This window comes from Ochlerotatus camptorhynchus, unplaced genomic scaffold (assembly GCF_037179485.1).
Source record: "Ochlerotatus camptorhynchus isolate MF236.1 unplaced genomic scaffold, CSIRO-AGI_Acam_v1.1 ptg000361l, whole genome shotgun sequence".
Taxonomy (NCBI): Eukaryota; Metazoa; Arthropoda; class Insecta; order Diptera; family Culicidae; genus Ochlerotatus; species Ochlerotatus camptorhynchus.
This window is the reverse complement of record NW_027040849.1, coordinates 6,954,702-6,978,923: the sequence shown is the minus strand read 5'-3', so window position 1 is coordinate 6,978,923 and position 24,222 is coordinate 6,954,702. Positions and strand designations below refer to the sequence as shown.

At 35.4% G+C, this 24,222-nt stretch overlaps 1 protein-coding gene and 1 long non-coding RNA gene across 4 annotated transcripts in view; both read left to right on the top strand.

Moving 5' to 3' along the window:
• LOC135709451 (uncharacterized) overlaps nucleotides 1-24,222 on the top strand; it is a 187,581-nt gene that overhangs the window by 160,500 nt on the left and 2,859 nt on the right. For all 3 annotated transcript variants that reach the window (XM_065231796.1, XM_065231797.1, XM_065231795.1), the window contains one exon: nucleotides 16,448-16,572. In XM_065231796.1, the coding sequence (XP_065087868.1) occupies nucleotides 16,448-16,572 (125 nt within the window). The remainder of the gene's footprint in view (nucleotides 1-16,447; nucleotides 16,573-24,222) is intronic.
• LOC135709536 (uncharacterized) lies at nucleotides 791-5,555 on the top strand. Its single transcript, XR_010518352.1, has 2 exons — nucleotides 791-1,515; nucleotides 1,662-5,555. It is a non-coding gene; the product is annotated as an uncharacterized LOC135709536 (long non-coding RNA).

Sequence of the window (24,222 nt, the reverse complement as noted above, 5' to 3'; positions counted from 1 at the left end):
TTGGGAACTGAAATTTTCCTAAAGTTTTAGAAGAATTTCATCTGTATTCTCCAGAAATTCTTCCCAGAATTAGCTTGAAATTATCCTCGGAATTCCCTTGAAATTTTTCTCAACATTCCTTTGCAATTTCATTCAAAATTTCATTCTCTCTGTATTCTTTTCGAAATTATCTTGGAACTATCTGCAAGATTCACTAGAAATCATTCGCAGAATTTTCATGAAATTAACCCTCATAATCTTTTCTTTAGGAACTGTCCTCAGAATTCAATACCCTTTACGTTCTACTCGGAAATCAAGATTAATTTGTCCGTGTGGCGTGTGATATCGTTGAATGACAATATGCGACTTGATTTGGACCAGGAGCATACGCTCCGTTTTATTTTTATATCGAACTTAATTCTAACAGTTATTCTCTCTCTCTTTTCTAGACCTTTTCTCCCTAATCCTAAAACTTGCGTCTATGCGCATGTGGATCTCTAAGGGTGCTTTCCGCTTCATTCTAACTTATGTTATTAGTAATGCACTTACGTTACACAATCTGTTATTTATGAGGGTAGGTCATTAAATCAACCCTATGTCCTACGATACTGCATTCTATTAACCATATGTTCTACGAGACTGCATTCTATTAACCATATGTTCTACGAGACGCGTTATGCCTAATGCATACGCGTCCCTGACAGATGGCATTAATAGTTTTAAGTTAATTTATTGATAAGGGATCAATATAATCAAAAGGGAGAGAATATCCCAACGGTTATAGCAGATGGCAACATTTTGCCACATTACTATCCCCCCAGGGCAAAAAAAAAAGTTTCTATCATGAAAACAACTAATGTTTTTGCATTATAGTAACTTTTTGATTTTCACTATCCTAACTCTGTTTTCTATCCTAACTGTCAAAATGAGATTTTACCCAAAATCTGCCTAGCTGGCATAATGGTACTGCCTTCATTAGAGGATACGAGAATTCTTGGATTTACTTCTCCGCGTTCATTAGCGGTAAAAACGACTTGCATAGGTTCAGAGGGACGCGGTGGAGCGGATGGACGACGAATAAATCTAGAGTTGTTTCCTCCCCCCCAAAATTTAAGTTTTAAAAATTTATAAAATTTGAAAACTAACCAAATTGAAAATGAAATAAGTATTATAATAATAACCATTTTCCAAAATGAAAAGGAGTGTTTTTCCAATTCAATATCCATTAATTGGATTTTTCCGGCATTCATTATTTTTAAATTATTGATTTCGTCAAAAAGTGTTTTTTCATTAAATTTTGATAAAGTTTGATCTTTTATTGTATCAGGAATTTTTTCATCGATTAATTTTGTTTCTTGCGGAGCTCGGGGAAAATCTATTTTTACATGCTCAAATTCAAAATCAGATGAACTACTTGCAAAGTAATGAAAATATATGTTTCCGGATTTAATTAAGCATGGCTTGATTATTTTTAATTTTCCAACTCCATTGAGTTCCAAATTAGATAATTTATTGTTGTGAAGAATATTAATCACGGTTGCATTTGGCATGGCATATATCCAGGAATTTTTGTTAGCCATTTGTATCCATAGCTGATGTTTCAAATTCAGTGGTTGAAATATACATGAATTTGCTGTTTTGTTAATAAACATCTGAACATTGCAATCATTAGCTGATGTCAGTGTTTCAAAAATGTGGATAAATGGACATAATCTAAAATCCTGCACCGATATACATTTTTCATATTCCATGAATTTCATTGTTGTAACCATGCTATTATTTAAAGCCTTTAAAACAACGTCATTTTCAAGGGCAACAATAAATAATTTATTTTCTTTTATTGTTGGTACACTTGTACTTTTATAAGCCTCAAATATAACATTACTGGCAATCGGTATAATAATATTCATTTCCAATCCACAACCTTCAGTTTTAGTTCGTATTTTACTGAATTTATAAAATTTCATAATATTATTATAATTCAATTGGACAGGGAACTCAAGCCCATTAGTAATTGATTTTGTTGCTTTACCCAACTCAACAAACAATGACTTTGGGCTCAACAAATCAGGAGTTAAATCCATTTCTCCTGTTTTCATTAAAGTTAACACAAAATCTTTTCTTTTAATAACACGTGTTAACAATAAATTCATCTCGCCAAGTAAATCTGACAAGTGATTTCTCGCCAGGTTTTTCATTTTTTCTTCATTTTTCTGCTTATTGATAGATTCAATAGCAAGCGAGAAATTTAGTAATTTATTTTGGACATTATAAATCGTATGATTTGTAACTCCAAATATTGAGTCGATAGCAATTGTCTGTTTGTGTAATTTCCATCAACTTTTGTTCGTTGGCATGTATTTTGAGCAAATCATCGTCTACTCTTTTGGAGTCGTCACTATCCATAACTCCTGTGATTTCCTTAAAAATATGACCAACAAAATTGATTTGTCTCTTTGGACGAATAGAAACATCAATATTGCATTGCACACCTATGATGTTTTTAATACTTTCAAAATTTTTAATTTCAAAATCAATTTCATTTAATATTTGAACACAGTCAAAACCAAAATCAGAATCAAGTTTTGAACATGTGTCATTTATATATTTTGAAAGAATTTCCACTACTTGAATTTCGTTCGTTAAAGTTTTTAGATTTATTGAAGAATGTAAAATCCATTCTCCAAACTGAAATTTTACATTTTCTAAGTTCTCATATATTATACCATGTTTGTATAATGGATCAACTTCTACCGACCTCGATGCCTCGGTGAAATTTCCTCCAATGATCAATATTACTAAGCATAGTAATTTATCCATTGCCTGCAAAGACAAAGGGGAAAAAAAATTATTTTCACATGCTTTAAATTGTACATTAAAATAAAATAAAAAATTGTTCATTCATTATATCGTTTTAAACGATCATTATGAACAACTATTTTCCTGTTTGTACCCTTCAATAAAACAGTACAAGTTTGAGGTGTGTTAATAGCGATAACTTCATGAGGGCCATTATATAATCCCTGAAGTTTTCTTCCAGCGCCTGTAGTGACATTTTCTAGAAGAACTTTATCACCCCACATTGGTAACCAATCATTGGTTTTTTCATCATATTTTTCTTTCCTTTTATGCTTGGAACATATTAAATTTGCTCTGGCTGATTTCTGTATAACTTCCAAGTTATACCTCAAATCAGATAAATACGAAAAATATGTCGCATTTTCTTTATATGCTGAGCATATTGATGAAGGTAATTCCGCTTTGTATCCAAACATTAATTCATGAGGAGAAAATCCAGTTGATGAATGAATGGTTGTATTGTAAGTAAAAGCGAAATATTGGATGTATTCATCCCAATCATCTAAATTTTCACACACGTATGATCTCATATATTCTTTAAGAGTTCTATGACATCTCTCAAGAGCTCCATTGCTCTGAGGATGATACGCTGTGGTTTGTATTTGACTAACATGTAAAAGTTTACAGAGTGTTTGAAACAATTTGCTTATAAAATTAGTACCTCTGTCCGTCACAAGTTCCTTGGGTACTCCATAAACACAAATTGCACTCTCTAGAAAGGCTCTACAAGTTGTTTCTGCTGTAGCATCTGGAATCGCTTTTGCAATAAACAGCTTTGTAAGATCATCTTGAATCGTCAAGATGTAGTTATTATTCTTTTTGGTAGTAGGTAGAGGACCTACTATATCAAGAAATATTTTCTCAAATGGTTTTGAAGATGTACTGGTTATCTTCAATGGAATTTTGTTTTTAGATAAAATTTTGTTTTTCTGGCATTCGGTACATTTTTCGATAAATTGCTTGATATCTTGTCTCATATTTTTCCAAGTAAATCTCTCACTAATTCTCTTAAATGTGCGTTCTATGCCTTCATGACCTCCCAATGTACTTTTATGAAACTCGTTTAAAACGGTTTCTATATCATGTTTTGACTTTAATTTTTTTATTGTGTAATTAACAAAACACAACTTATTATTCATATTTGAAAATATGTGCGAAACAATAAGTTTCAGTTTATTCCAATTGATTTCATCAATTGAACGGGGAATAAAATGAAAGTTTAAAATTTTATTTGTTGTTTCCCTAATATTTTCTTTGAGTTTCATCAAATTTTTATACAGTTCATAATAACAAACATTGTGCGCATAATGATTTTTGCTTATTATGAAGTGAAAATTTGATTTTTGTATCAATCCATAACCATCTATGTTACTGGATTCAAAATCTTTTTTGTCAAAATCGTACTCGATAGTTGGATCAAGTAGTTTTGGAACAATATATACATGAATATTGTTTTTGTTTTTGTCGGCCTTTTCTTGAATATTTTTGTTCACTTCTGGATCCTTTAATAATATGTAACTTCCATAATCTTGTGCTACTCCACTTGATATGGGTACATTAATTATTCTTCGATCGGTTTTTTGTGGGTTGGCTAGGTCTTTTGCCTGTTGCCTTGTTATAACATTTATTCTTTTTGAGATATGCGCTTTGTGCTTTTTTATCTCTCTTTCTATGTTATTAGTAATTAGATCTGCAGAATCTAAATTACATAACTCAATACGACTCAATGCGTCAGCGACGACATTAGTTTTTCCAGGTGTATACATCACTCTGAAATCGTATTCTTCCAATAGTATACGCCATCTCATTAATCGATCAGACGCTTCTGAAATATTGAAAAGGTAAACCAATGGCTTGTGGTCAGATTTTACTATAAATTCTTGACCGTACACATATGGTTTAAAATGTTTGACTGCCCACACTATGGCAAGCAGTTCCCTTTCCACAGTTGAATACCGTCTCTCTGCGGGATTCAAAATCCTGCTAGCATATGCTATAGGCAAGTTAATTCCTTCATTTGAAAGAACTGCACCCACGGCAACATTACTCGCGTCAGTTGTTATGACGAATTTCTTTTTGAAATCAGGATATTGTAGAATAGGTGAGCTGATCAACAACGATTTCAACTCATTGAAAGATTGTTGACATTTTTCGCTCCAAACAAAACGTTCTCCTTTTCTCAGTAATTTGTTTATGGGTTCAGCTAGATTTGCTAAACTGGGTACGAATTTTCGATAATAGCTGAGAATTCCCAAAAACATTTTGATTTCTTTCGCATTCTTTGGCGTCGGAAAATTTTTAATGGCACATAATTTTGATTCATCGGGCAATATGCCATTTGGTGTTATTTTATGCCCTAAAAACATAATTTCTTTTTGTAAGAAATTACATTTACTTGGTTGAAGCTTAAGATTGTGCTTCCTGAGGCAATCTAAAATTTCACATAGTTTTTCATTATGTGTTTTTAAAGTATCTCCGTATACGACTATGTCGTCCATGTATATAAAACATTTAATACCTTGCAGTCCTGTTAAAACTGTATTCATAAGGCGTTGAAAAGTAGCAGGTGCATTTTTTAATCCAAAAGGCATACAAACATATTCATAGTGCCCATAAGGAGTTGAAAAAGCAGTTTTGGCTGCATCTTGTGGATCCATTTTAATTTGATGGAAACCACTAGCCAAATCTAAATTAGAAAAGTATCTTGCTTTTCCTAATTGGTCCAAAATATCCGAAATTAAAGGTAACGGATATGCGTCACTTATTGTAACGTCATTGATTTTTCTGAAATCAACTACCACGCGCCATTTCTTCTCACCATTCACACCAGCTTTTTTCGGAACGACTAATAGCGGAGAATTCCAAGGAGAATAACTCTCTTGGATTAAACCATCATTTTTCATCTTTTTAACTTCACCATCGATGACATCTTTATGCACCTTTGGCAACCTATACTGCCTCGTAAATATAGGTTTTTCACAAGATGTTTTGATTTGATGTGTTGTTGCATTGGTGGTTGTTAATTTGTCACCTTCAACATAAAATACATCATTATAATTTTTGATAATTTCCAAAATTGAGGATTTTTCTTCATTATTCAGAAGTTCAAAATTTAATTCTTCAATTATTTTATCTGTTCTTTCTGAGTTGTTTTTGAGTGCCATTATAGAGTATTCGAATAATGGTTCAAACTCAATTGAATTTAAATCAATTTCCACCACATCATGTGTTCCGTTAAATATGGGAACATATGCAAAATTATTAAACGGTTTCACTAAACAATTTCCAATATAAACAGCTTTATTGAATAATTGTTTTGAGTGGCAAATTAATTCTTGATCTGCTTGAATAAAAATTTTTTGAATTATTTCACTGCGTGCAGGAATTTTTACAACATTTTTTGCTCGTATGGCATTAATATAAGAATATTCGTTGTTTTTAAAAATTTTAAAACAGTTTTGACGATAATCAATAGTACATGGGTAATTTTTAAAGAAATCACTACCCAAAATACCGTCACATGGAATTGGAAAATTCTCATGTACTAAAGAAATTTCAAATCTTCTCTCAAAATCATTAAATAAAAATGTTATATCTACAGAACCAATCGTTCTTATAACGTCGGAAGTGACTCCACAAATTTCAATTTGTTTAGATTGATTAATTTTTTTGAAAGGCAAATTCAATGTTTGCTTTAGAACGCTTACCTCAGCTCCTGGGTCAAGCAAAAAAACTAGGGGTTTTTTAGTTAAATTTACGTTTAGAGTTATAAGTGCTCTATTCGTGAAATTAACTTTATCAAACGGAATTATTAAATCCCGAGTGATTTCATTAAATATAACTCTTGACCGTCGTCCGGACCCGTTTTCGGCAGTCCCCCTTGGTTTTTTGATTCTAATATATTTATTTGATTTCTATTTTTGAATCGACAATACGATTCTAAATGACCAGGTCTTCCACAAAAGTTGCATATCATTTGAGCTCTAAAACTGTTAAGAGGCTCAGTTTTTATTTCATTCTTGGGTACCAAATATTTTTGTGGATTCTTATTTTGAAAATGATTTTGTGAGTTATTGTGATAGTTTGATTTGTCATAATTATTGTTATTTTGATTTTTTATGTGATTGTTTTGTGTATTGAATTTATTGTGATGTGTTTTTGTTGTTTGGCTACTTTTAAAATTTGTCTCTAGATAAACAGCATATTCCGCTGCTTTCGCCAAGCTAGAAAAATTGTTAGCTTTAACGATATTTTTAACGTCATTAATTTGAATACCATTGATAAAGTATTCAAGGATAACTCTAGAATAAATGTATTCTACTGGTGCAACGCTTTTATTTGTCAAATTAGAGCGTTTCAATAGCTCTTCAGAAATTATATTTAATTTCTCTTCGAGCAAAATTGCTCTATCTCCATACGATTTAGCATCCTCGAAAAATTTTTGTTTCAAGTTTACCATATCTCTAATCAATACACTCAAAGGAGTATCTTCACCGTACTTCTTTGAAAGTGTTGTTGTAATTTCATTATATGTCGTACAATTTCGACATAATGTAAAAGCTTCATTATTCAATTTTTGTTTAATGACTCTGACAAGTCCAGAGTCGCTTTCACCATCTAGTTCAATGTAAAAATCTTCGCAAATTGAAATAAATTGCGAAAAATTATGTTGCCATTGAATTTTGGGATAGATTCCCTGGCTTCTTTGGCATCAAAACTTGCCATGTTATCGATCTCAGAAGACGGTAAACTAATCAAATCTGGATCTATATCAGGCAATGATGGAAGATCTGAATCTGAGTCGTTATTCTCGTCCTCCAAATTCGAACGAGGAAAATCAGTGTTTGAAGAACTTTTGTTAGCTTCTTCACTGATTTCTATGATCCTTCCTCGTAGTCCAAGAATTCTACGAATGCTCATAAGTTATATTTTTTTTTGTATTTGCTTTCCTACTTAAATTAGCAATAAAATTCCTCACAAATTTAATTGATAAAATAAAAAACAAAAAATGTAGAGAGAGAGAACAAAAAAAAAACTCACTTTTAGCGTTTTCTGTTGTTACTGCTGTCGTCGTCGTTGTCGTCACGGTGTTGTTTCTGCTACTACTGCTGCTGCTAATATTACTGCTACTACTGCTACTACTGCTATTACTGCTACCACTGCTTCAAATGATATAACTGCTACTACTGCCGATGGATATTTTATACGACCACTGCTGCTACTAGTTTTAGCCTGTGACTGATGATTCCAGTTAAAGTCAGAATATGTCGTACTCACAACCAATTATTGATGGCTCAGCTGAGACTGACTGTGCACACTATAGGATATCTCCTATTATCGATTTTTTTTTATCGATAGTAAACTTGTTGTTGCTGACAATTGCTCCCGCTATGGCTTTTACTTTATAGTGCCTTTTTGCGCTTCTTAACACAACAAATTTCAACATGAAATGAACTTTTCGCACATCAATCTTTTCACTCTGTTGCTTCTTATTTGTTCTCGTTGACACTTTTCATACAACAATTGGAAGTTGTCTTTGTTGAGTGTTCTTCAGTAGTAACTAGGAGATCTAGGACCTCAATTTTTTTTATTCGTTTCTTAAACACGAACTTGCGCTAGCGCAGAGAAAAATTTGCAGTTTAACTTTCCGACAAACTCACGATTCACTAAAAAAATAGCTTTACCGCTGCCACCAAATGTGGCGTGTGATATCGTTGAATGACAATATGCGACTTGATTTGGACCAGGAGCATACGCTCCGTTTTATTTTTATATCGAACTTAATTCTAACAGTTATTCTCTCTCTCTTTTCTAGACCTTTTCTCCCTAATCCTAAAACTTGCGTCTATGCGCATGTGGATCTCTAAGGGTGCTTTCCGCTTCATTCTAACTTATGTTATTAGTAATGCACTTACGTTACACAATCTGTTATTTATGAGGGTAGGTCATTAAATCAACCCTATGTCCTACGATACTGCATTCTATTAACCATATGTTCTACGAGACTGCATTCTATTAACCATATGTTCTACGAGACGCGTTATGCCTAATGCATACGCGTCCCTGACAGATGGCATTAATAGTTTTAAGTTAATTTATTGATAAGGGATCAATATAATCAAAAGGGAGAGAATATCCCAACGGTTATAGCAGATGGCAACATTTTGCCACATCCGTCCATTCACCAAAACGTTGTAGTTTTTCTACCAGAAATGTTTAATAAATCTTGCCCCTCCATTCACCAGAACTGTACAATTTTTAGATCAGGAATTTTTAATTTAGCTTGCCCCTCCATGCAGCAGAATGTTGCAAATCATACACCAGAAATTTTCAATACAAACTTGCCTCCAGAAATTTTAAACCAGAAAATTTGAATTGACCAGAATGACTACCCTTGATGTTCAATTAAAATTGCTTCTCCAATCTTCTGATTGGTGCCGATCTCCTTTTTCCATTTCCACCAGACATTTTCAAATAAAGCTTGCCCCTATTTTCATATTTTTCATCATAAATTTTCAGCAAAGCAGCTTCCCTCCAATCATCAGAATGGTGCAAATTTTACACCAGTAATTGTTATTAAAATTTGTGTCTCTATTCAGCAAATTCAACACCAAAAATTTTCAAAAAGCTTGCCCTTCCGTTTACCAGAACAGTGCAGATTTTCCACCAGAAATTTTAAATTTAGCTTAATTTTAAGTAAAGCTTGTGCCTTCATTTACCAGACTAGTGCAAATTTTCCACCAGAAATTTTCTGTTCATTTCATTTATCAAAGCGATGCAAATTTTGCACCAGAAATTTTCAATAGAGCATGCTCTTCCATTCACCAGAATGGTGCACCAAAAATTGTCAGTGAAGTTTGTTTCACCATGCACCTTTGTGTTGCAATTTTCAGGCTTTGCCTCTTCATGCAGAATGGTGCAAATTTTCCACCATAAATTTTCAATGAAGCTTGCATTCATCAGAACGATGCAAATTATGCACCAGAAAAAAATAATAAACCTTGCTTTTATATTCACCACAGTGTGGCGAACTTTCCACCATAAATTTTCAGTTAAATGTGCACCTCCAAATTTTTAGCGCGATTCAATTTTAGAACCAGAGTTATTCATTTTGATAAGTCCCTCCTTGATGACATTGTTACACCAGAAATATTCAATAAAAAGCTTTTTCTTCGATTTACCACCACGAAGGTGAATTTTTTTAATCTTAAATTTACGCTTTCCTTTCAACGCTCCATGAACAACCTAGAAAATAAAATTGTACCAGAATTTTTTTTGTATTCACCAATGTGGTGCAATTTTTTGGCCAAAAATTTTCATTGAAGTTTGTCCCTTCATGCACCTTAGTGGTGAAATTTTCAGGCACCATCTCAAAGGAATTGGCGCAATAAAAGGGTTTAAATTTTACCTTCAAATCAAGTTATCAAAAAATCTAGATATTTTTTATTATAACTTCGAAAATGTGGAAATAAAAATCTTATTTATAAAAAGTGGGGCAGTTGCCCCACCTTGCCCCACCCTGTGCACGCCAGTGGCAATATCGCATAAATCGGCAGAGCTGTGTACAAAATTGTATACAAATTCGTTGTTTATATCAACTACAGTGCAATTTTAAACGGGAGGAGATTTTACACGATGGCTGAAATTTAGATTTTTTTTAGATAAATTATTTACTCCGTTTCTATTCATTTTAGGGGGTTAGTGTCTTCGTAAAAAATGTTTATAATTAATTGAGCCTGCTTTTTATGAAAACGATGATTAGGGTCATCGTTTTCATAATCATTGTGTGCATTTGTGCATTTTTACTGAACATTTCAGCTGATTTGATGGTACTTATTAACCTTTCTACAGCAGCTTTTCCGATGATATATGGTACAATTACACTTCAAAATGGTGCAAAGCGGTGCATACTAAGGAGCATTTTCAAATGCTTAATATACAGTTTTCTCTATTTTAGGGAGCGTACTTTAAATATTTACTGAGCATTTTAAGATTTATAACGAGCATTTTAAGATTTACAATGAGCAAAAGTAGGGCTGCCAATACGAACATTATTTCAAGCAACTTTTTTGATGATACAGTCATTAAATAATTACGTAAGCACTTTTTTTTAATAATCAAACTCCCCGGCCCGATATTAAGACTTGTTAATATTTAACAAAAAACCCCTCCCCCCCCCCCCCCCCATTGTTAGAGTTTTCCTCAAATCTTTGAATGTTCTGTTCATGATTTGTTCATGCTTTCGTAAGTTATTTCTGAGATACTCTCCCTCCCATGTAAGAAACCGTTAGAAAATTAAAAACTTGCCTTAACCTAAATCTAGCCTACGAACCAAAAAACGACAGTGTGAAATCCGACGGCTCACCTCGTTAATTTATTTATTTGTTTTTATGATGGTCCCACCTCTTAGCCCTACGATTTAAGATAATTAAATATGTCATTTAAACCAGGTTAGCAAACAAAATCGAACTGGTTTCAGTTACAGATATAAATTCCCTCTAGAGTTTACAGTTGCTTCACAGTGATATAGTTCGCCTTTTTGTCCACCTAAAATATTCATAAGTATTACAAGCAATCAAGAGTTAGTGAACAATCAACAAAGCATCCTATTGCACTAGCAACCCCGCAATCTGATGCTATCATAATTTTCAGCAATGTCAGGAATGCTCACGAACCCCCAACATTTGCCAGAAAACTTACTACTAACTCCAAGGGGTAGGTAACTCCGCACACCAATCTGAAGGGACCTCTAACTTTTTTCTTCAAAAGCATTGCGCAAAGTGATGTATAGAGTTTTTGTACATTTTGTTATTAGCTACAACTTTTGGTAACAAGTCAAATCCGTATCTCTTATGCATGACGAAGCAGAGCGAACAGAATCCACTACTGTTTTTCAGTGAATGTATTTTACATTCACTGAAAAACAGTAACAAGTTCTGCCCGCTCTAGTTCATGATGCATTAGAGATACAGATTTGAGTTATGAACAAAACTTGTAGTTTATAACAAAACCTACAAAAGCTCTATACATCATTTTGCGGAATGCTGTTGATGAAAAAAGTTAGAGGTAAATGAATGTAAATGAATGTATGAAATGAATGCAAATGATTTTCTATGCCTGATCTTGGGTCAACATTTTTCTTAGTGTGCCGCAGGAGTGCCGATTTTGCCGGTCATAGAGCAAGCTGCGATTTTTTGTAAAATACGTATGTTTGGAAACCCGGTATTTCTGACAGCTTGAATGTTTTGGCCTGGCTGCTGGGATACGAAATGACCAATACTATTCTTTGGTACACACAACGTAAATATTTACCTTTTTTGACAATACCCAGGTAATCATGACGTTTGATTATTGAAAACAATATGAATGAAGAAAAGAGACCAACTGCTGTCATGATTACCTGAGATTTGTCAAATAATGTAAATATTTACATCGGTGCTGTGTGAAAAGTTCATCTTTTTCCTGACCAGCAAGAAGAATATCGAGAAGGATGGTGAGGAGGGCATTCCGTTGGCGAAGCAGTTGGTTCAGGATAACAACGACAAAGACAAGGCACATTTTGAAAAGCTGCTGGAGGCGATTTGAACATTTGAAGGGAAAAAACTACTCTTTAAAATCGAGCAAAGTGCATCCTGTGAACCAGCAGAAGCAGGATTCATTCAAAAAAAGTGTATTGATTTTACAGTCCACCGTCGAATCGCTATGCGGAATATCCACTGAGCAGTCATGGTAATGATCCAGATCCCACACAAGGACACGAAAGGTTGTCAAATTGAACTCAAGATAGTGGCCACAAACGGAAAATGATGCTGAAAACGATTTTTCACCCGTGTGGGTCTTCTTTCTTCTTCATTCCATCGCGTGTGGGTCCGGTCGTGAGTGTTCAGGTTAAATAAATTAATAAATAAATAAATAAAATTAATAAATAAACGGCTTCGGTGTTGAATTTACCAACAAGTGACGGCTGACTTCTTTCTCGTTTGGAAACGAACGCGAACTCAAATATTGAAACGAATCCTGGAATATGTGCGTCTTCATGCTCATGATCTGGCTTGTTATTATTGTGCTGCTTCACGTGATATCCCATATCGTCCTCATTTATGGAGACTTTGATACAACCGGAATAGATGTTCAGTTCTGATCTGCACAGTAAATCTGAACGAGTTTGACCAGTCATGTTGGATGATGAAACTATGTTCGATAGACCTTGCAGACGAGTGAATTAGTTCTTATGTAGGTTGTTGGATTATTCTTCTCGTTGAAAAGCTTTACAAAATTGTGTAAGCAAAGGACGTTCGTTCGAGTGGGTCCTAACGTGAATCTAAAGTCGATTGCCTTAAGTATTTTTCACAGTTTTCACACTTGTACGACTTCTGTCCAGAATGAACCAGCATGCCCTGAAAAAGAGTTCATATGCCAGGATTACATCTGCAATGAAATGACCTTAAAGAACATCCTACCTATACGTTTTTTCATAGCTTTGTGGTGCACTGTTAGCTTTGCAGCTGTCTAAAACTTCTGGTATACAATGCAATCAACCAGAAAACCATCTCCCTCCATCCGATAGTTCCGGATCCTTTACGTCACCTGATACAGCGTTCGATTGTGAAACTCATTTGAGAATGTCAATGAATATACCTGTAGAGAATGGGCTAGGTGTTACGGAATCGATGTCAAAAGAATTCTATTTTTCTCACCTCATCCACCTCAGTCTGACGAGGTTTTTAGCGCTAATGTCCCACAAGCGGGCATGACGGTCTCTCGAAATGAGACCCCCGTACTAGTTCCAAGTATTGATATCATCAGTAGCTTGAGATTCAATATGCAGAAGAAGTAGACTGTGGTGCTACCGAACGAATGGATTCAGACTCATCAACGGCATAATGCACTGCGAGTATACTGATGATCCAACGTAAAGGCGGAGATCTGAATTATTCCATTAACATTTTTTCTGAAGTAATTTGATCACCGATTATAATAACTTTCAGCAAGATGTCAATCTCCTTTTTATTAAATTGGATCATTAAATGGAACGAGAGAAATAATTTATAGATTTTGCAAACATGTCAAAAAATTATCCGAACTTAATATACATTTGAAATAAATTTTAATCAAATCAATATACAACGATTGTTTAAACATAAAATGATTCTTTGTTTAGTAATATTTTTGGGAGAACTACTTCAATGACAGCTGTGCAGCAATGCTCCCATCTTATTTAATGAACAATCCAATGCCGAGGTTGTGCCGAAGGTTTACCGATGAATGTGCCCAAGCTGTGCTGAATCTACTTTCGGCACACTGTGCTGACTTCCTTACCCCTTGACTAACTCATTACATATTTTATCAAGTTTTAAATTCAGTCCTCTATATCCGTAATACGCGCACGAGGCTCAAACCTTTGTAGACTACTTTTACTTTAATCTTATACTATTATATCAAATATTAAAAATCCATTATCACCATCGTGGCGAATAGAAATAGTTTTGCAGTGCTACAATAAATATTAAACAGTCGTTATGACAGCTATCCATACAAAATAATCCGATAGAGATAAATTCGTCAATCACTGGATAACTGTTCAAAAGACAGTTTTACCGTGTGAAATGCAGTTTTTTTTAAATTCTGTAAGTGTTGCTGAACGTTTGATATATCTAGGCATCGAATTGAAAACATTAAGTCCTTTAATATATAATGAATCTTGTGAAGTACAAGTCAAGAAATGTGGTGTTCTTATTTCCACCGCGTTTCTGGTATTATATCTATGAAAGTGACTTTCTTTTTTTCAAATCAATCACATAAATATCGAGGCAGTAAACCGTTAACTACCTTAAAAATGAACACCATAGTCAAATATACAATTCTTTTCTTCACCGACAGCCATTGAAAGGCGTCTAGCATCAAAGTTGAGGAAGTGGATCTATCGCATCTCAAAATCAAACGCACTATTTTATTCTGCAAGCGCTGTAATCTCGATATTTGTGTTTCATTGGCCAGAAATAAAATTGATGGGCAAAAGTCTAGATGAGGAGAGATGATTGATTCATATAGCGGTATTTTACTGGCAATAGTTAAATCGTTTTTCAGTCAACATAGAATTCCATACTTCAATTTAACCCCGGTGATCAATTTGCCCCATGATTGCGGTAATTGTACTATTCTAAATAGACAACCACACAGTTCGAAAAAGTAGTGTAAATTTCGGTTCAATATGATGCACATAAATGAACCGTCACATATCATATACGTTTACATTATATATCATGTAAAGCTCTGACACATTTTATACAATGTAGCAAATATTGTATACAAAAGCTCATCTTTGTAAACAACATTGTTTGCAAGTTGCTCGGTTGCGTGAAATGAAATACAAGTCTACGTGATTGAATGTTTACATCACAATTAAAATTAAGAATTTTTATCTGTGCACATATAATTTAAAACAGAACACAGATCCACATCCTCAAACCAAAATGGCTCAAGTCAACCAACTACACGTCAAATAAAGCACACCTAAATTCATGTCAACGCGTCAAATCATGTGCTAACTCCTTTTTACTCCTAGGTGTTAAGTGGCCTCACGATGGACATTTTTATTAATTACAGTCTGCACACCTTGATATTCTATAACTCGATGGATTCCTTGATTTTTCCATGCATTGTTCTCTCCATAAGTCATTGTTCTATGTAGTGTTATAAGTATTAAGAAGTTTGACTGATGAGATTGATGACATTATTTCAACATGTACTGCACTTTTCTGGTCTGACAAGTTCACACAAGGCTGCAGAAATCCTCAAAACAGTCACTCTCCACAAAATTAACCCTGTTTAGGAGAACACACACGAGTCCTTGAAACTTATCCCTCCGTCTCCAACACATAAATTACATCCATTTTGCGCGATTTGGCATCTACTACAGACAACCATCAGATTCGATGATGCTAAAAGCACCCGAAACGATATGATCAATTTAAAATCCATAAATTTGGCTCTCGTCTTGCAATGCGTCCGAAAAAGCACCGCCTTGAAAGGTATTGAAAAACCATCAAATGGTCGTAAATTTTTTAATCCGACGTTGCATACGATGATTTGCGTAAACCCGACAACCAAAATTCAATATTTGTCATGGATGATCATGATTCAACGCAAAGTCGAACGAGACGAGGTCCCAGAAAAAAAATCGATACTGAGTGCAATTCACACCCCGTACTACGGCGCATATCTCGGCCACAACCGAAAACCAATTAAAAGGAAATGCAATTTGAATGTCTTCTTCTTATTCTTCGCTGGAAATCGTTCTCAATAAAATTATCTCGATCGTAAAAAAAATCGCCAAAATCATCAGAGGAAAGGGTTTGGGTTTGGAAAGGAACCAACAGAGATCGTCCCGCACCGACTTTCAAATTGTGTCCACCATCGTTAATTTGGGCATAAATTCCGCGCCCGCCCTAGTCTCACGTACAGTCCCAATGATTAGCCACCATCGTCGCCGATGATTACGATGACGGAGGGAATATAGTTTTATTGCCAAATGTCGCGTTGGAAAGAAAAAAAAAACGAAGTTAGAATTTATTGTTTTATTAAGAGTTTTATTTCCGTCTCATTTCAGAAGCCGCCACATGTGATACCATCAAATGCAAGGATCGACAGCAGTGCTTGACCGATCTGCAAAGCCACAATCCGCGCTGCGTGAGCTGTAGCTATAAGTGCCCCCGGACCAAGCGGCCCCAGCAGGTGAGTTATGTGGATGGATGGTTTTCAAGGAATTTAAGCGGCTGGTAACGTAGGTCCTAAGTTGCAGTGGTTCCAGGAATTAAAAAAAAAATAAAATCTCGATGTTGCCAGATCTGTGTGAGATGGACGCTTTTATAAAATTCATATAGCCCATGATTTTTGCTTTTGCTATTTTCAACGACACAAGTATACATAAGCTACACTGATAGAATTCCACACATTTTTATTGGCGAATTTCCTTGTAAAATTCCCTATGATTTTCATGTGACCACACATAAACATAATCCACCTAGAAGCACACATGAAATTTATGACTCAAATTAATAGTATGTGTGGTTACATATGGCTTTTACGTGTACACATATTAAGTATGTGTCCGACACATAGATATTATTTGTTGATCACATTGCAAAAATTCAATCTTTGAAATTTTATCAGTGTAGTACTGTATCAAACATTATAGACTGCAATCCAGCTCGTTGATTTTACACCAAATAATGAATTCGTTTCTACTGGACTTGGTGCTAAGCAACCTTATATTCTCCTCAACTACAAAAATCATACGTACCCAATATCTACTCTGAAGTTCTACTGAATATTATCTTCGTTTATCGCTCTTTTTGCATCCGTGCTTCATGCTGAACCCTCCTTAAAAGTCTTAATGTGGTCAGTTTGTTGTTTTATTGTCGTCACTATAACTCTCTTGGGTTATTCGTGACTTTGGCGCGAGAGGTATGGATGTTAACCACTATGCCGGGGCAGCGTTGAGTTTTTTTTTTCAAATCTCAGAATCCTAAAATGATCCGAAATTCTAAATTTGGTGTTCGTGATCAAGAAAAAAAAAATACTCCCATATCTGAATTCCCTTGGAACTCTTCACAGGATTTCAGTGTTGGGAAAATATCAAAAGATCAAATCTCATCAATGAGCATAATCTCATTTGATTATCGTATGCTAAAATAAACAAGCAAACAACAGCGGATGATATTACAAACTGTGATACGGCTGCTCTGATATCATGCTAACAAAACTCACCAGCTACAATTCTTACCAAACTGTGGTGAGTTTGAGTTTCAAGATTTTTGTTTTACACCCGAATCAGAGTTGCCAGAATTTATTTTCTAATATCGGAATCATCATTTTAAAAAAATTGATATTGATCGGTACTGCGATATATTTACTAAAATTCTTCGAGGAGCGGCTATAATATTTAAATTAAATAATCAGTTTCGGCTTGGCAGTCCAGCAATCAATCATCAGAACAAATCAATTAATTTTGCAATTTGTCCCTACGTTTCGGCTCTGATTAGGGCCTTCTTCAGGGGAAACTGAGGGGAATTTTATTTTAAGAATTAATTGTTTCACATTTCATAAATATTTTGCACTCACAATTGTTGGATTTGTTCTTTGTCTAGATACTGTTTGAAGTCTAACGTCGGTTTGTTTGTTTGTTGGTAAGTTTTTATGCATAGCAGTTAATCCTTGATATGTGCCATATATATAGTACACCCAATACAGTCAATAGACGAACAGACGGAGACAATTTGAACACAGCTTACGTAGGGATCTTACACTCACTAAAATCCAAATCCATCAATGCCCAACAGCAATGCCAATTATGCCCACCCGAATCCAACTAAAAAGCTCAACTATAATACCCGTTCCCACCATTTCACCATAACCACCATAACCCTCGAACAGTGCACAACCGCAAATATTATACCCGACACAAATTAAAAAACCCGAATTTATCCACCTATGGTGTGATCAGACCCTTCTTACTTATTCAAGTTTATTTATTTTATTGTCATTATCAGTGACCAAGCCCCCCACCCCCGTGTTATCCAGTGACGCTACGCCACTGCCTGGGGGTACCCGGAATATATCCGGGTGTAGTCTATTTGGTGAGGCTTATCATCGTATTTTAATGTGATTTAATGAGTTTTAATTCAATTCATATTCAAGCAACTTCCCCGGGGTACCCGGAACATGTCCAAGTGTGTCCAATGTGGTCTGGAACAATTAACACGACTTGTATTGATCTTATTTTTGAATTCTGTAGTAATTTGATGTGTCGCATGATGGTTTTGATACGTTTTCCGTTAAATCCAGCGTGAAGGCCCATATTCACCGGATCTTATTCCTGCCATATCTCCGGAACCGGTTCACCGATTCAAAAACCGTTCAATAGCGTTCAATGGGACCCCAAGACCTATCATTTGGCACCGAGTTTGTCCAAATCGCTTGAGCGGTTGCTGAGAAACGTGAGCGCATTCATTTCGTTACATACACACACACATACACACATACACACACACACACAGACATGTTCCGATCTCGTCGAGCTGAGTCGAGTGGTATATGATGGTTTTGATACGTTTTCCGTTAAATCCAGCGTGAAGGTCCATATTCACCGGATCTTATTCCGGCCATATCTCCGGAACCGGTTCACCGATTCCAAAACCGTTCAATAGCGTTCAATGGGACCCCAAGACCTATCATTTGGCGCTGAGTTTGTCCAAATCGGTTGAGCGGTTGCACACACACATACACACATACACACATACACACACACACAGACATGTTCCGATCTCGTCGAGCTGAGTCGAATGGTATATGACACTCGGCCCTCCGGGCCTCGGATCGACAGTCGGTTTTTCAAGTGATATCTTTACCCTTCTTTGTAAGAAGGGTAAAACATTCAACAAAACTTAAAATAATTCAACTAAAAACCGCTATGCATAAAAACTTACCAACAAACAAACAGACGTTAGACTTCAAACAGTATCTGGACAAAGGACAAATCTAACAATTGTGAGTGCAAAATATTTAAAAAATGTTAAACAATTCATTCTTAAAATAAAATTCCCCTCAGTTTCCCCTGAAGAAGGCCCTAATCAGAGCCGAAACGTAGGGACAAATCACAAAATTAATTTGTTCTGATGAGGGATTGCCAGACTGTCAAACCGAAACTGATTAAAGCTCGATTCAAAGTAAATCTGGACGCATGGTTTAATACACCACCGCGCCCCTGGTGGTTGGAACAAAAAACGTTTGACAGGCATTTGTTGATGTTTCATTGACGAAGAAATTGGTGAAAAGTTTTTCTCGATTGATCGACGCATCGCGAAATTACGGATCATGGAACTTGAGAAAAGAAAATTAACAGTGCATAAACATCTAGAGAACCCTTCTTGGTCTGCCTCAAAAATAGCAAAAGTGTTAAAATTCCCAAAGTCAACGGTGAGTCTTGTAATCAAACGTTACAAGGATAATCTGAGTGTGGATAGAGCATAGCGCATCTATCATAAAAGTGCCACTAGGGACAAAGAGCTGAGGAGAAAGGTGTTGAGGTACGTGAAAAGCAACCCAGGTGTCTCCATACGTGATTTGGCAAAGAAATACGATTCTAACTTTTCCACCGTGCGTAACATCCTTTCAAGAGAAGGATATAAGTCTTTTTGTGGCAGTAAACATCCGAATTGCTCCCTGAAACAAAATTTAGTGGCCAAAAAGCGAGCACGATTACTATACGAACGAGTTTTGACGAAATTTGATGGCTGCATTTTAATGGATGACGAATCGTATGTCAAAATGGATTATAAACAAATCCCCGGACGAAAATTTTACCTGTCAACTGGTCGTGGGGATGTCCCTTCCAGGTATAAATTTGCTGATAAATTTGCTCGGAAACTAATGATTTGGCAAGGAATCTGCAGTTGTGGCCTTAAAACCAAGGTTTTCATCACATCTCACACAATGACGTCTAAGGTTTACATTGAAGAGTGTCTGAAAAAGCGGATTTTACCCTTCATTCGGCAACACAAGACCAACGTTATGTTTTGGCCGGATGTAGCCAGTTGCCACTACTCTAAGGAGGTACTAGAATGGTACCCTGCAAACAATGTTAATTTCGTCGCCAAAGAGATTAATCCTCCAGACACACAACTTTTGCGCGAAATTTTCCTGGACGTCCACGAAGAACTTGGAATCCCACGCATTGACGCCCTGGTAGACCTGGAATCACACCGTGCGTTCTTATTTAGTGAACGCACACAACGACTGCAGCACACACGGGAAGCCGCATATAAATTCTACAGCACCCAAAATGTTCATCGACATTGACGCACACTTCGGAAGGAACCTTTTCATCAAACGACAAAACTCTTCTGACACTTTCAGAAGAAATTCAGAAGAAGAAATTCCACAAATGTTATAGTTTTAGAATCTAAGGGAAATTCCTTATAGAAAAGTATAATAGAAAGTGCTTAACCGAGGTGTTTCATCCACAGTTTTTATACCATTGAAGTAAAATAATTTGATCATTCGGGTTATTGTTTATTAGGAAATTTTTCAATTTGGCGGTCCTGATCACTACTGGGCTACTTAGGCCGACTTAACTTGAACTTCGGAGTTATTTTAAATAATCGAATAAGATTTGGAAAAAATTATCGGTCTAAAAGAAGTCTACATGATTTTGAGTCTTTTTTGTTTTTTAAGAATTTGAAGCTTTGGCATTTTTTTTAAGATTTCAGGCTGATTGACAAATATTTCATGTTTAAAGAAGTTTTCATGATTCTTGAAATAAGTTAAATGTTCAACATTTCGTATTTAAAAAAAAATACGAAAGCCTTGGAAATATTTTCAGATGCTTTAAATATTTGTAATTGGACTTTTGAATAAGAATAAATAATTCTATGGGAATTCTTAAAATATTTTCTTAGGAATCCTGGAGAACAATTCCTAAAAAAAAACTTGGAAGAATTCGTTGTTGATTGCAACTCGATTGTGGAACAGAGATAATAAAATGAAGGAAAATTAAAACAATTCCGTCAACAAAAGGCCTGCGAATTCCATCAACGCAAGTTCTGCGCTCATGAGATATTAGCCTGTAATGGAGCAACTATGGCAGTTTATTTATTAAGAAGAAATTCTAAATTGACCTCAAGGAAAATTTCCGATACAGCTCCTGGTGAATTTTAATTCTGAGTGGCATTTTGAAAAAAATCTGTGAATAATTTAATGGGGATTCAAAAGAATTCTGAGTCAAGAATTTCATGGATTTTCGGTGGAACTTTGAGTGTTGCGGTTTTTTTTTCGATTGACATAATTTTTCCACAGAATAGATTGCTGTTTTAAGTTCTTCTGTCAGACCATACAAATGGAGGTTCCTTATTTCCTGGAGCTGTGCATTAACATACTGAATTCCATCGTGCGAAATATGAAAAAAACTTCATGCCAAAGTTGTATGGATCGTGACTTGACATAATCACAAATATTATAAATTAACATTATGGTTCACTTTTTCTTATCCCCAATACACGATTTTTCGGGGCCTCCTTTAGCTCAGTCGGTAAAGGCACAGCTACAAAGCAAGACCATGCTGGAGGTGGCTGGGTTCGATTCCCGGTTCGGTCTAGAAATTTTTCGGGTTGGAAAATTTCTCGACTTCCCTGGGCATAGAAGTATGATTGGACTTGCCACACAATTATACCAATGCAAAAATGGTACAGGCATCGAAAGCTCTCAATTAATAACTGAAGAAGTGCATCTAGTACACTAAATTGAGAGCACGCAATAAGCTAATATACGATATGCAATAAGCTTGAAATGCGAAGAAGAAGAAGAAGAAGAAGAAGAAGAAGAAGAAGAAGAACGATTTTTCCCGACACTAGCGGCTCTAGTGACGCGAAAGGTGACTAGTACACTGTAAATTGATCGTAACAAGGCTATTAAAAACAACTCACAGTTGAGTAAAATTTTACTCGCACGGTAAGAGAAACATACCCAAAATTAAGTTTATATCTCAAGCGCCACCGGGATTTTCCGAGGTATAAAATTTCTGATCACGAAGTGTGGGTGTGGCGGTGTGGGAGCTGCTTCCCTGGCGTCGGTAGCATTGGTACTCAGTTTACTTCAGGTACTGCAGGTTCCGCTTGACGATGGCCCAACATTTCTCGATTGGGCGGAGATCTGACGTTTTGGGAGGGTTCTTGTCCAACCTGCACGCTGTTGGCGACAAACAACTCCATGGCCTTTTTTTTCGTAATGGCAGGATGCACGGAACAATCGTGTTGCTCCAGGAAAGGTAGCTGACGTTTTTCCAGACACTCGTTCCCGTAAATTTCCTAACCTTCGACAGTTTCATATGCTTGAAAAGGTCTGCTACCTTTCTCCTTCCGATTGCTGTATAAAAACTTCTGCCTTGAAGTCTGTTTGAAGTGCAAGTAGGTCAGATTTTTTGCTTGTGCAAAACTTTGATGCTTTGTTCCTCTTGCTTGGACGCCATTTTGAGAACTAAAGAGAAAATGTCAAATTTAAAATTGAGGCATCATTCTGCACGCACATACTTTCAAAATGAGGGGTGTTCAGGTTTTTACAATGCTCGATTGAAATAAATTTGTCAAGTTTAAATCGACCAAATTTTGATCGTATCACCCCTTACACCCATTGTTCTCAAAAACAAAAGAGGTGCTCCAAGCGAATCCATTTTTTCCACCATCATCCGTAGGACGAAAAAAAAACAAAATGTTTTGTTTGCCATCGATATTGTTTTCCATACTGATTACCAATGCTTCCGACGCCAAGGAGACAGCTCCCACACCTGAGCCGATTTTAAAGATCAAAATATCAAATGAAAGATATTTTAAAATATTTTTTAAGAACCATATTTTTATATTAAAAAAATGGGAATTTGCTTTGAAACACATTGATTTTATTTGTTTTTATTTTATGGTTTACAAGGTTTGTAGACAGAGGACGCAATATGTTTTCATATTTCTCTTTGAAAATCTAAGCTTTTTTACACAACATATCAAAATATCAGCGATGTATTTTTTTGACGTAGGACTATGTCTTTAATTTCTATACTGGGGGCTACATTTAAAAAAAAATAAAATTCAGACATGTAACGAAAAAGCCCAAACATGGACGCAACGATAGAGCGCAAATCGAACAAACGACACATTGCGCATGCTCACATGAGCGAGCTCACCGCTCGGTTGACCGCTCACCATTTCACCAATGAAAGGAAGGGAAGAGAAATGTAGCGATAATAAAAACGCTTGCCAAATTGTTTTCTTCATCATTTGCTTGCGAGCAACGGACAACGGACTGATAAGCATCGGACACGATGTATGAGTGGAACAGCACGTATCGCACCAATACAAAGACGACGCAGTGTTGCCACATTATTTCCATTTTCAATCTGTACTTTCACCGTCAAAAATCTTTTAAATCTGTTTCTGGCTGACAAAAATCTGGAAAATAATCTGTGTGAATTCTATAGCATGATTTTATTGCGGATCATCGTAAATATACCTTGAGATCATATGAAGTTCAGAAATAGTTTGTTCATAGTTTAGAATCTTGAAGAATGACTTAAGTTTGCTTTCTAAAGAATTAATCTATTTCAAACACCTCGAAATTTTGTTTTTTTTGCGTGATTTTTATCTTCTAAAAATCTAAAAAAAAGTCTTTAATACAAAAAAATAAAGTCCCAGTAATGAGTGACATACCAACCTGAAAAATTTTAATGAAGAAACAATCAAATCTTCGTAAAATTTCAATTGATTATGTACGAGATTACGAAAATTATTTTATCAGGTCATTTGTTTTTTTACTCAACAATTTTAGAATTTGGAAAATAAG